This window comes from Protopterus annectens, chromosome 15.part0 (assembly GCF_019279795.1).
Source record: "Protopterus annectens isolate FY-2018-M chromosome 15.part0, PAN1.0, whole genome shotgun sequence".
NCBI classification, from domain to species: domain Eukaryota; kingdom Metazoa; phylum Chordata; order Ceratodontiformes; family Protopteridae; genus Protopterus; species Protopterus annectens.
Genome location: NC_056749.1, coordinates 62,233,470 through 62,248,834, shown reverse-complemented (window position 1 = coordinate 62,248,834; position 15,365 = coordinate 62,233,470). Strand labels below are relative to the sequence as shown.

The following is a 15,365-nucleotide window of genomic DNA, read 5'->3' as shown; positions in this document are numbered from 1 at the left end:
CAGAACACGAGTACTGATCCAAACCTAAACTGCAGAATAACCATCAGAACACACCCACACACACACGAGTATTGAACACTGTTATTTAAATAACACAACAAAATAAACTTGTTGATTAAACAGTCTATTTTCTATTTTTGCAGTAAGAGATGATGTAATTTAGCTAAACAGCTCACCCATACCTAGATTAGATTGACAGGAACAGTTCTCAAGTAGTATCCTTCATGCATCCTTTCACAGTTCTAAAATCTCATTTTCTGCACCCTGCTTGTTTGACTGGATATATTTCAGAGCTTATATCCCGTGGGAGATCTTAATGATTTTTCATTTTGTGTCTGAAATAAACAGAATCTTGGCTAATAGCACCATAAAAAATGAACATACTTTGTTCACTAAGTGAATTTATTTCTGACATATTATAAATAATTCATACACATGCACAGAAGGTTTATATCACTTTCACTTTCAGAATTACGGTTCTTACTGTTTCTCACTCCCAGATTATACTTTCAACTAAAAGCAACATAAACAATGTTTTTTTATTCACCAAGTGAATTTATCTTTGATATAGTATAAATATTCACATTTGTTCAAAGTATTCATCACTTTCATAATCTGAAATATACTTCATTCTCCTCAGTCCTAGATTTTACTTTCAGCTAAACAGTTTACTCATTGCTTTTGCCAGCTTGGTATCCTGAGCTCGTATTTTGTTCTCAAGAATTTTAATTTGCTGACATGCTGCTCTGTTCCCTGGTTCTAGCTGAAGAACATTCTTCAAGTCATCCTTTGCTTTTTCAAACTCATTTCGGAAAGTGTATGCCTGACCTCTCCGATAGAGGCCTTTCACATTGCCTGGTGAAAGTTCCAAAGCTTTGGAGCAGTTCTGGATCACATGACCATACTGGCACAGTTTAATCTGACATGCCGCTAGGTTCAAGTACAACACAGTCATCATTTCTCCATATTCCTTTACCATGCCAGCTGGAACGTAATGCGTCAGTGTTACCAGATATTTTAATGCCCTTCCATACCTCCTACATGCACCGAAAATGTTTCCAGCTTTAAAATTTTCTGATCCTTTTTCTTTGTCCTTAATAATAAGGTCCCATTTCTCCTCAAAGGACATTTCCCATGAATCTTTTACTTGGCTAAAATCTGCTAAGTGAACAGCAAACGTGAACTCACTTTGGTTACAAGATAATGGGTGAAGTGATGTTGCATGTTTTACAAGCACCAAGGATTTCTCTCCCCTCAACATAGTCTCCAGGCATTTGTCAAGTATGACACCACATTCTGTGTCACTTTCTCCAAGAATAATATTCACCCACTGGTTTACAGTGTATGGAAAGTTCACTTCTACTGAAGAAGCATCTTTCAAACTGTTATCAATGAAAATGCAGCACTGAGATCCATCTCTCGGCTTGTCCAGGCCACTCCCTGGTTCTAGAACTTTCTTAGTGAATGTGCCATCAGGACTCTTCCAAGTCTTAGTACTACAATTAGGAACAAATGAAAGAACATACGTACATTTTGTTTGGCCTTCCATTGTCACACCCCATCAAAACAGGTCTTTATACCACTGCAGCATCATGGAGAACATTCCTCGTCATGTTACTTACTGCGTTATATTAAAAGACACATAGCAACTTGGACCAGGCACATGTTTGGACTGTATTCTCTGTTTTACTTTCTCTTTTTTTTAAGTGAATATTTTCACCAACAGCATATTAAAAGAGAAAACAATATCCAAAAATGACAAGTAATAAGGCCAACTCACCTATAACAGAAAAAAAAAACACAAAAAGTTATGTTTTTTCAGAGAACGCTAAAACTTTTTTTACTGGCTTCTTTACTGAGGTTTGTAATTTAAGTAATAATAATTTTTAATAAAAGAAGTCATAATAATACAGTAATCCCTATGATCCCTACCACCCAACTGCAAAAAAAAAAAAAAAAAAAAGAAAAAGAAAAATCTTGTCACTTGTAACTATATATTTATACAAATTTAGTTTTCGCATCATACAAAACAGTTAAAATATTTTAACCACAAAGTTAAAGGAAAGTAAGCATCTAGAGCTATCTTTTGCTTCCATATAAATAAATTTAATCTTTTAACTTACAGTCTTCTGTGAAATACTTACCTTGCATAATATCCATAAAACACATGCAGTAATAAGCTGGAAGTCATCAAAAGAAGAAACTCACTGATGAGCTATTCTACCTCAAACTACTTCACAGACAGCCCCACCAGACATGTTTCCGTGTCCATATTAAACCACATCTACATTAACAGTACTTGTTATGATGAAACTATCATAATTTTTGTGGAGTTAAATAAGCAATAAGAAAAAATGCTGAACAACTTTATTCCTGTGTGAATTTATCAGAACACAGCATTACTTGCACAATTATAATTAATTTAATAATTCCACATTGTACATTAATTTTTAATTCCATTTTTCCTGTCTGCTCATAAGATCTTGTATTCCTGAAGGGAGTACAACCTTACAAAGAAAAGTACAGTTTTGTACCTACCAGATGTTCAGAGATGTTCTACATCCACATGCACCGAGTATTTACATATGGTGTAGTCCGGGCCCGGTCTCCCTCAACCCAATACCAAAAGTAGCTAGGGTGGACGGCCGGTCATCAGCGCCGATCTGACAAAGCGCATGACCCAGCCAAAATATCTCAATCTTTTTCTTTACTTGCAGTCTCAGTCTTCCCAGCCCCCAGAAGGAAGGCAAAAGAAAAAAATAAAATAAAAACCCTTACAAATCCCAAAAGCATGTACAACCATACACTACCACCCCAACTATACAGGGGAAGGAGGGAGGGAGGGGGAAGGAGGGTAAATTGTTGGATCTACATTTTCACCTCAACATCTATTTATGGTAGTAAAAACCGTCACTTGTTCTTCATGCCACATTGCATTAAAGTCCCTACATATGGGTAGAGGAATAAAGCAGAGGTAAAGGGAGGCTGGCAGAATCATAATGCATTGGGAGCTGCCAGTGGCAAATGTAAGATTGCAGTGGCAAATATTTAGGAAGATATGGAAGTTTGAGGTGCAAGTAATGTTTAGAACTCCAAAAAGCCGAACATCAAGTTCAAACTTCCAAAATACCCTTTAGTAGCTAGTAGTCTTCTAGTGTAGCCGTGTCTGTAAAATGCCCTTCTTGGAGTGGAGATCTGACCCTGAGCCTCGAAAAAAAACCATGATGAGAAATACAAAAAGCAAATACAAAAGCCAATCCAAATAGAAAACAAACCTTTTGAAAAGAAAACTGAACCCTTTAGAACCCAAAAGAAACAAACAACTGCTGGACTGTCCATAACCAAAAGTCCCCAACCTTGATCCAAACGCCTGTGATCTGCCAAAGTGTATTGGAATTTCTGTCCTTGCTTGTGGATCAACCACTTTGGTGGGGATGAATTGAAAAAGTCAAGGAACGATTTGAAACCAATTTTTATGCAAGAGGTTCCACTTTATACGAGATACCCCAACCCATGAAAAAAAGGAACTATCTAAATCATGTGAGAGCAAAAACAAATTCAGAAACCAAGCTAGCACTAAAATGGGCAGTAGCTGCAGTTTCAAAAGGAGGTAACAAAAGCTTTCGGCACAAAAAGCAGTAGTTTCAAAAGGGAGGTAAAGTTTTTCGGGGGTCTGTAAAAATTCCCCCCAAGAAATTGCTAAGCTCTCTAATGGGTCTTTAAGGAGTCATTGCCCCCAAGAAATTGAAATGCCAAAGGATGAGAGATAGAAAGAGGAGACAAAGGAACAGTTGTAGGGTCAGTATGAACTGACATAGAGGAAAAAGACAAATCCTTGTCTAAAAATTGCCTTTTTGTTTTGCCCAAACATAAAAAATCTCCTCCCAGTTATTCAATAAAATTTTGCTACTAGCGCCTTTAAAAATCAAAACCATTTATTGTGCTCCCAAGGAAGCTGCACCCCTCCAGTATTCAGAACAGAATATTCCAGGCTGTTAGGATGCAGGACTGAACTCATACTAGAAATGAATGCAGGCTGTTAGGAGACAAAGACTGGGAATCGAGGGCAAGTGGAAAACAGATTGCCAGACTGAGACTCCTCAGCAGGGAACCTAAAGTGCAGAGACAGGAAATGAGAAACTCCTCAATCATGGAGCCAGTCTGCTGTCGAGGCCAAAAGAGGCTGCTGAATCTGGGCAGAGGCTTCAGCCTTGGCTTGACCTTCAAGAGCACCTTGGGAGATAGAGGCAGCATCCAGGATTAGACGGGATGAACATCCAACTGAATGCTTTGGCAACCAATTGGAAAAGCTGGGAAGAGAGTTTTGTGCATTCTGTTGCAAGAGTAAATTTAGTGAGAAGCGTAACAGATTCATGTCTCTCCCTGATATCACTGTAAATTCCAAACTGAAATCCATGAGGATCCACCTCCACCTCAGAATCCTTGCCTAGGGTCTGCTCAAAACAGATCTAAGGAGTAACCGAGAACAGTAGAAAACCTTGCCTGAAGAGGGAGGTAAGAAGGTCTGCAATGTAAACCCACACTATCATTGCTTGCCCGCAAAGAGGTGTTACTTGTTTCCCCCATTGCTTGTTGGATGTGAAGCATGACAAATGCAAGATCACAGAATCAACACTTGCCTGCAAGTTGGTAAAGCCTTGAAAGTTACTGCGCAGTGATGTGGACTGCTAACATCTCCCATTTGCTTGTCCATACTGTGATGAAGAAGTTCGTAATTTTGTCTTGAGCAAGAATCGAATAAATGTCAAATAAGGATATAAATTTGTATTCTCTTTAAGTAGAAGAAGGCTACGCTTGTGCCAGAACCTTGTGAACACCCCATGCAGTAGATAGGCCAAAGGGCAATGCAGAGAAATGATAAGTCCCAGTCCCAGTCCAAAACGCAGTACCTATCTGCAAGCCCTGGCTGATAGGAATGCACAGATAGATCCTTTGAGATCCAGGAACATTAAAAGTATTACTTAAAAAAAAAGAGTTAAAAGCTCTCTAAAATACAAGAAAGCTTCTTTATTCTAGCCTTAACTTTAAACCATTTGTTTCCTTTTATCATCTTAATAATGTTCAGAAAATGTCTTCTGAAAAATAACTATTAATAGATTAATAAATGTCCACTTAACAACCATAGGCAAACAAATTGACAGTGGACGTCTGGACCACTGAAAACATAATTCATGGATTAATGATTTAATCTTAACAGTGAATTTACATAAAATTGTTAATTACAAATATTGAGATGTCCATGTTATTAAATTTCCACTGAACTGAAAATTTCAACTGCCATGTCAAATAAAACACTTTGGAGACATTTTGGTCTGTTCAATTATTGCAGTTGAAATCATTATCTAGATATGAGTAAATGCCAACAGTTCTGGGACATTTATGTTATGCCCAAAATTTGAAATTAATCTAATAATTAACTTTCAAAGAACTCTAAGGCAGCCTCCTCTCCTCAAAAATTTAGACCACATTAACTTAAATTTGCTATACCATAGTAAATCTGGTGGAAGTAACACATTTTGAATATAGTATGTCCAGTAAAGGTATACATTAGGCTTAAAAAGTATACATACATATTATTCCTGCAAAGGAGATGTTAAAATTAAAGCAAGGTTTTTTGTAAAGTTTGCATCTTGTTACACGTATCCTTTAAATGACAGAAATAACTCATTAGCCTGTACAGTTCAACACAAACATATTACTACTGCTTAGAGAAATTCAAAGACAAGTTCAGATATCCTTACTCAGCCTTTTTAAATTTAAAATGACAATCACCCCTTAGGTATTCAAGTAACAAATTGCAAATGTGCTTGGATTAGTGTAAAGATACCAGATGCACTCACTAACCATCAGTAACACATTATGTGACAGTGAGCAAATCAAACTCCCCTATGCTTCGTGAGAGCTTATAAGCAGACTGCATGGGCTTAGTGTCTAGTTAACAGTGGCATACAAAATCAGAACACACTTTATTCACAAAGTGGATTTATTTCTAATATATTACAAATAAGTAAAACCAACACAGGAGCAGTCCAGATATAAATTCAAATAACCAAAACGGTTACCGGACAAAAGGAAGGGCACCTCGCTTGGCTTCGACTCCTTTAATATGCCACCAAAAACAGTTTAGTTGTTGTGCCTTTCGGCTTATCCCGGTTAGGAGTCGCCACAGCGGAACTCCGGTCCGCTAATGTTTGGTAGTGGTATAATGTAATATTACAAATAACTGACAAACATTCAAGGAAAGGGTTTATTACTTTATTTTCTAAATTAAGGTTCATACTGTTCCTCACTCCCAGATCAGACTTTCAACAAAAATAAAATACTTTGGTCTGAAGACACAAAAGGTAATAGATGGAGTACTTTGGTCTGAAGGCACAAAAGGTAATAGATGGAGTGTGCTTTCGTTCTGCAAACAGCTGTTGCTGGAGGCCAGCTACTTAGTAAAATAAATGGTCAATTCTGCCTGTTGTAAAACCATCATTAATTTACAAATGCACATGTAAGGAATTATTGTACTTACAACTACTAAAACCTGTGACTAAAAAGGACTGTAAATCTCCCCAGATGTCAGAAAAATTGGACCTTCCTTACAAAATGTTTTTCTACACATCAACAGTAAGTTAATGTTTCTTGTTAAGAGTTAATGTTATTTTTTCAGTGTATACAAATAGATCTCTCAGATATTTTATATACAAATTAAGCATCTGATTTTGCACAATATTCTACTACCATGTAGCTGAAGTCAGATATGCATGACTTTGCATTTAGTTTGATTTTATCACAGAATCAGTAACCATCATCATCTTTTGGCTTTTCCCATTAGGGGTCGCCACAGCGGATCATCTCTTTCCATTTCTTCCTATCCTCTGCATCTTGCTCTGTCACACCAACCACCTGCATGTCCTCTCTCACCATGTCCATAAACCTTATCTTAGGCCTTCCTCTTTTCCTCTTACCTGGTAGCTCCATCCTTAGCATCTTTTTCCCAATATACCCATCATCCCTCCTCAACACATGTCCAAACCAACGCAATCTCGTCTCTTTTGCTTTGTCTCCAAACTGTCCAACATGAGCTGACCCTCTAATATACTGATTCCTAATCCTATCCATCCTAGTCACACTGAGTGCAAATCTTAGCATCTTTAACTCTGCCACATCCAGCTCTGACTCCTGCCTTTTTGTCAATGCCACTGTCTCCAAGCCATATAACATAGCTGGTCTCAGTACTGTCTTGTAGACCTTCCCTTTCACTCTTACTGGTACCCGTCTGTCACAAATCACTCCTGGCACTCTTCTCCACCCATTCCACCCTGCCTGTACTCTCTTCTTCACCTCTCTTCCACATTCACCATTACTCTGAACTGTTGACCCCAAGTACTTAAACTCGTCCACCTTTACCAACTCTACTTCCTGCATCCTCACCATTCCTCTACCCTCCCTCTCATTTACACACATATATTCTGTCTTAGCCCTGCTGACCTTCATTCCTCTGCTGTCTAGAGCATATCTCCACCTCTCCAGAGTCTCCTCAACCTGATTCCTTCTATCACTACAGATCACAATGTCATCTGCAAACATCATAGTCCACAGGGCCTCCTGTCTGATCTCATCTGTCAACCTGTCCATCACCACTGCAAATAAGAAAGGACTCAGAGCTGATCCTTGATGTAACCCCACCTCCACCTTAAACGGATCTGTCACTCCCACTGCAGTCCTCACCACTGTCACACTACCCTTGTACATATCCTGTACCACTCTTACATACTTCTCTGCCACTCCCGACTTCCTCATACAATACCACAACTCTTCTCTAGGCACTCTGTCATTTGCTTTCTCCAAGTCTATAAAGACACAATGCAACTCCTGCTGACCTTCTCTGTATTTCTCCAATAACACTCTCATAGCAAACATCGCATCTGTAGTGCTCTTTCCTGGCATGAAACCATACTGCTGATCACTAATCATCACCTCCCTTCTGAACCTAGCTTCTACTACTCTCTCCCATAAGTTCAAGCTGTGACTGATCAATTGTATCCCTCTGTAGTTACTGCAGCTCTGCACATCACCCTTATTCTTAAAGATAGGTACCAAAACACTTTTTCTCCACTCCTCAGGCATCCTCTGACTTTCCAAAATTTCATTAAACAATCTAGTTAAAAATTCCACTGCCATTTCTCCTAAGCACCTCCATGCTTCCATTGGGATGTCAGCTGGGCCAACAGCCTTTCCATTCTTCATCCTCTTCATAGCTGTCCTTACTTCCTCCTTGCTAATCTGTTTCACTTCCTGATTCACTATCCCCACATCATCCAATCTTCTCTCTCTCTCTCATTCTCTTCATTCATCAGCCTCTCAAAATACTCTTTCCATCTACTCAACACACTCTCCTCACTTGTGAGTATGTTTCCCTCACTGTCCTTTATCACCCTTACCTGCTGCACATCTTTCCCAGCTCTGTCCCTCTGTCTAGCCAATCGGTACAGGTCCTTTTCTCCCTCTTTAGTGTCCAATCTCTCATACAACTCTCCATACACCTTATCCTTAGCTTTCGCCACCTCTCTCTTTGCCATGCGCCTCATCTCCTTATATTCATGTCTACTTTCTTCATCTCTTTGACAATCCCACTTCTTCTTCGCCAGCCTCTTCCTCTGTATACTCTCCTGTACTTCCTCATTCCCCCACCAGGTCTCCTTGTCCTCCTTCCTCTGTCCAGATGTCACACCAAGCACCTTTCTAGCAGTCTCCCTTACTAGTTCTGCTGTAGTTACCCAGCTATTTGGTAACTCTCCACTGCCTCCCAGTGCCTGTCTTAACTCTTCCCTAAACTCCACTTCACAATCACCCTTTTTTAACTTCCACCATTTAATCCTTGGCACTGCTTTCACACTCCTCCTCCTCTTCTTGATCACCAACATCATCCTACAGACCACCATTCTATGCTGCTTAACTATACTTTCCCCTGCCACCACTTTACAGTCTCCAATCTCCTTCAGACTGGCCCTCCTACATAGGATATAATCCACCTGTGTGCATCTTCCTCCACTCTTGTACATCACCCTATGCTCCTCTCTCTTCTTAAAATACGTATTCACCACAGCCATGTCTATCCTTTTCGCAAAATCCACAATCATCTGACCTTCTGCATTCCTCTCCTTAACACCATACCTACCCATCACTTCCTCATCCCCTCTGTTCACTTCACCAACATGCCCATTAAAGTCCGCTCCAATCACTAGTCTCTCACCCTTGGGTACACTCACCACAACTTCATCCAACTCACTCCAAAATTTCTCTTTCTCATCCATCGCACACCCAACTTGTGGAGTACATGCACTAACAACATTCATCATTACACCATCAATTTTGAGCTTCATAAACATCACTCTGTCAGACACTCTCTTCACGTCTAAAACACTCTTGGCATATTGTTCCTTTAGTATAACCTCTACCCCATTTCTCCTGCCATCCACACCATGATAGAACAATTTGAACCCGTTTCCTAAACACCTGGCCTTACTTCCCTTCCATCTGGTCTCTTGCACGCACAATATATCAACCTTCCTTCTCTCCATCATATCAGCTAGCTCTCTTCCTATACCAGTCATACTGCCAACATTCAAAGTTCCTACCCTCACTGCTACACTCCTAACCTTCCTCCTCTCTTCCTGCCTTCGGGCATGCCTTCACCCTCCTCTTCTCCTTTGGCCAAGAGTAGCCCAATTTCCGCCAGCACCCTGTTGGCTAACAGTACTGGTGGCGGTCGTTGTTAACCCGGGCCTCAACCGATCCGGTATGGAAATATGAAATTTTCACGCCATAAGTTATGTGGCAAACTTTTTACGTCAGATGCCCTTCCTGATGCAACCCCTCCCCATTTATCCGGGCTTGGGACCAGCACAAAGAAATACACTGGCTTGTGCATCCCCAGCGGCTGGGTTATCACAGAATCAGTAATAGAAGTCAAAATTTTAAATACCCAGCATTTCCAGATCTGCTTAGGTCTTGCCTGAAAAAGGTGTGGGTCTCTCCAGGAAGGACAGCCTTATTATTTGAGAAATTCTGGTCTAGAACATTCCCTCTTGCGTCCGCAGATATTGTTAGGTAAGCAGGCAGAGAGCACATGCCAATTACAAGTCCTACCATAATATATAACACATATATAATACCATAACAATGATCTGTAAAGGTGGATGTGCTCAGATATTGTTAGGTAAGCAGGCAGAGAGCACATGCCAATTACAAGTTCTACCATAATATATAACACATATATAATACCATAACAATGATCTGTAAAGGTGGATGTGCTGCTCTCTTTAGAAACATGCATCTTTTGTATAACACATATATAATACCATAACAATGATCTGTAAAGGTGGATGTGCTGATATTGTTAGAAACATGCCAATTACAAGTCCTACCATAATATATAACACATATATAATACCATAACAATGATCTGTAAAGGTGGATGTGGTGCTCTCTTTAGAAACATGCATTATTTGTATAACACATATATAATACCATAACAATGATCTGTAAAGGTGGATGTGGTGCTCTCTTTAGAAACATGCATCTTTTGTATAACACATATATAATACCATAACAATGATCTGTAAAGGTGGATGTGGTGCTCTCTTTAGAAACATGCATCTTTTGTATAACACATATATAATACCATAACAATGATCTGTAAAGGTGGATGTGGTGCTCTCTTTAGAAACATGCATTATTTGTATAACACATATATAATACCATAACAATGATCTGTAAAGGTGGATGTGGTGCTCTTTAGAAACATGCATCTTTTGTATAACACATATATAATACCATAACAATGATCTGTAAAGGTGGATGTGGTGCTCTCTTTAGAAACATGCATCTTTTGTATAACACATATATAATACCATAACAATGATCTGTAAAGGTGGATGTGGTGCTCTCTTTAGAAACATGCATTATTTGTATAACACATATATAATACCATAACAATGATCTGTAAAGGTGGATGTGCTGCTCTCTTTAGAAACATGCATTATTATATAACACATATATAATACCATAACAATGATCTGTAAAGGTGGATGTGGTGCTTTCTTTAGAAAAATTTGTATAACACATATATAATACCATAACAATGATCTGTAAAGGTGGATGTGGTGCTCTCTTTAGAAACATGCATCTTTTGTATAACACATATATAATACCATAACAATGATCTGTAAAGGTGGATGTGGTGCTCTCTTTAGAAACATGCATTATTTGTATAACACATATATAATACCATAACAATGATCTGTAAAGGTGGATGTGGTGCTCTCTTTAGAAACATGCATTTTTTGTATAACACATATATAATACCATAACAATGATCTGTAAAGGTGGATGTGGTGCCTTTTCTTAACAAAGAATTTATATAACACATATATAATACCATAACAATGATTAAAGGTGGATGTGCTTTCTTTCTCTTTGATGCATGTTATATAACACATATATAATACCATAACAATGATCTGTAAAGGTGGATGTGGTGCTCTCTAACAAACATGCATTGTATAACACATATATAATACCATAACAATGATTAAAGGTGGATGTGGTGCTCTCTTCTTTAGAAACATGCTTATATAACACATATATAATACCATAACAATGATCTGTAAAGGTATATACCACATATAATACTCTCTTTAGAACAATGATTAATGTATAACACATATATAATACCATAACAATGATCTGTAAAGGTGGATATACCACATATAATACCATAACAATGATTAATATATAACACATATATAATACCATAACAATGATCTGTAAAGGTGGATGTGGTGCTCTCTTTAGAAACATGCATCTTTTGTATAACACATATATAATACCATAACAATGATCTGTAAAGGTGGGTGTGGTGCTCTCTTTAAAAACATGCATTTTTTGTATAACACATATATAATACCATAACAATGATCTGTAAAGGTATATACCACATATAATACCATAACAATGATTAATATATAACATATATAATACCATAACAATGATCTGTAATAAGGTGGATGTGGCTCTCTTTAGAAACATAACAATGATTAATATATAACACATATAATACCATAACAATGATCTGTAAAGGTATATAACACATATATAATACCATAACAATGATCTGTAAAGGTGGATGTGGTGCTCTCTTTAGAAAAATTATATAACACATATATAATACCATAACAATGATCTGTAAAGGTGGATGTAGCTGCTCTCTTTTAGAACAATGCATTATATAACACATATATAATACCATAACAATGATTAAAGGTGGATTGTGTGCTTCTCTTAGAAACATGCATTCTATATAACACATATATAATACCATAACAATGATCTGTAAAGGTGGATATAACACATATATAATACCATAACAATGATTAATATATAACACATACATAATACCATAACAATGATCTGTAAAGGTGGATGTGTGCTCTCTTTAGACAAATGCATTATATAACACATATATAATACCATAACAATGATCTGTAATATATAACACATATATAATACCATAACAATGATCTGTAAAGGTGGATGTGGTGCTCTCTTAGAAAACATGCATCTTTTGTATATAACACATATATAATACCATAACAATGATCTGTAAAGGTATATAACACATATATAATACCATAACAATGATTAAAGGTGGATGTGGTGCTCTCTTTAAAAATGCATGCATTATATAACACATATATAATACCATAACAATGATTAAAGGTGGATGTGGTGCTCTCTTTAGAAACATGCATTATATAACACATATATAATACCATAACAATGATCTGTAAAGGTGGATGTGGTGCTCTCTTTAGAAACATTTATATAACACATATATAATACCATAACAATGATCTGTAATATATAACACATATATAATACCATAACAATGATCTGTAAAGGTGGATGTGGTGCCTCTCTTTAAAAATTGCTTATATAACACACATATAATACCATAACAATGATTAATATATACCACGTATATAATACCATAACAATGATTAATATATACCACGTATATAATACCATAACAATGATTAATATATACCACGTATATAATACCATAACAATGATCTGTAAAGGTGGATATAACACATATATAATACCATAACAATGATTAATACATAACACATATATAATACCATAACAATGATTAATACATAACACATATATAATACCATAACAATGATTAATATATAACACATATATAATACCATAACAATGATTAATATATAACACATACATAATACCATAACAATGATTAATATATAACACATATATAATACCATAACAATGATTAATATATAACACATACATAATACCATAACAATGATTAATATATAACACATATATAATACCATAACAATGATTAAAGGTGGATGTGGTGCTCTCTTTAGAAACATTTGTATAACACATATATAATACCATAACAATGATCTGTAAAGGTGGGATGTGGTGCTTCTTTTAGAACATTATTTATATAACACATATATAATACCATAACAATGATCTGTAAAGGTGGATGTGGTGCTCTCTTTAGAAATGATTGCATCTTTTATATAACACATACATAATACCATAACAATGATTAATATATAACACATACATAATACCATAACAATGATTAATATATAACACATATATAATACCATAACAATGATCTGTAAAGGTGGATGTGGTGCTCTCTTTAGAAACATGCATTTTTTGTATAACACATACATAATACCATAACAATGATTAATATATAACACATATATAATACCATAACAATGATTCATATATAACACATATATAATACCATAACAATGATTAATATATAACACATACATAATACCATAACAATGATTCATATATAACACATATATAATACCATAACAATGATCTGTAAAGGTGGATGTGCTGCTCTCTTTACAAACATGCATTTTTTGTACTTTCTGTACATTTCCTTTATGACAAATCCATCTTCACATAATCGAAGTCTGGGAACTGCGCAACTTGGATATTTAGCAGGTTAATAGCACTCTTCAGTGGCATTTCGCAGTAAGTCAAACTTTACACCATTCACTGGCATCATCTGGAGGCATTAACCACTCTTTAGTCTATGACTAAGCAGATTCTTAATGTTTTGAAACACTATTTATTCTTTTGAATGTTATGATTACAATCAATAAAACCCAGTAAGTTGGCCCTACAGCTTAAGTTTATGGGACAGTGAGTATACAACCTGAATGGCAGGGCTGGGTATAGGAACACCTCCACACAACAAATGACTGGTTCCTTTTTTTCTGTGCTATTTCTCTTTTGCCATAGCCATCAGTATACTTCAATGAAAATATCAACAAGCCACACTAAAAAAATGAGTAAGTTTAATACAGTACAATTTACTTTTGACTAATAAAGGTACGGCAAGCTTTTCTGGTTCCACCACTAAGCAGTACTTGTGGTGAGCTGCTTGAACTAAATTAAACTTTTAAATGCCTCCTTAATTTCTTCCAGAAGACAACGATGCTTAATATGGCATATCAATCAGGTGGAAGTACACACGCCAAATCGTACAGCAGTGGTTGTGTACAAAGCCGATATGCTTACCCAGCAAAAGTAGTTTTGCAAGTCAATAGGTTCAAGTCAGAATCTGATGCTTAAAGACATGTTCTGTATTGTACAGGGGAGATTGTACATATGCATTTGATAGGAAAAAAATGTTCTTCCCCTATGTACAGTATCATGTGGGCACCAAATCACAGATCAGTGGTCATGCATAAAGCTGACATGTTTAAACTGCAAAGGTGGCTCTGCAGGTAAGTGGGTGCCAAAGTTTGATTCTTAAAGGTGCATTGTAGAGGAGGTTCTAAGTATGAATTTGGGAAAGAGATTCCTTTTTCCCATCATGTAGCATATTGTAGGGTTAAAAAGACTATGCTACATTCCAGATTATACCCAAATGCACCATCACAGATTATGCAGTTACTGTACCATCTCACTTGAATTTTATACCGACTTGAAAAGCCAGACTTAGACAAGACATCTATGCAAGGTCTGCAGTCTCTGTGCGTGCGCGCATGTGTGTACATTACCTGCTTAAAAGAAAACCCCCTGCTGCACAAAAGCACTGCCAGTCACACCTCCATTCATGCAGAAAACAAAGCTGAGAACAGAGTCCTTATACCAAGGTGAAGCCAGGCATTACAGGTACTTTAAAGCACACCTCACCTGTTGATTGCCTACTCTAAAATATTCACATACATTGTATTTCCCCTTATCCATGAGACACCCAGTTGGGGCCGAAAAGGTTC

General features: G+C 36.9%; 1 protein-coding gene across 1 annotated transcript in view; it reads right to left on the bottom strand.

Moving 5' to 3' along the window:
* Nucleotides 1–370: 370 nt before the first annotated feature.
* FKBPL (FKBP prolyl isomerase like) overlaps nt 371–15,365 on the bottom strand; it is a 126,601-nt gene continuing 111,606 nt past the window's right edge. The window contains exon 2 of the mRNA XM_044057752.1: nt 371–1,780. Within this exon, the coding sequence (XP_043913687.1) occupies nt 656–1,549 (894 nt within the window). The 5' untranslated portion in view covers nt 1,550–1,780 and the 3' untranslated portion in view covers nt 371–655. The remainder of the gene's footprint in view (nt 1,781–15,365) is intronic.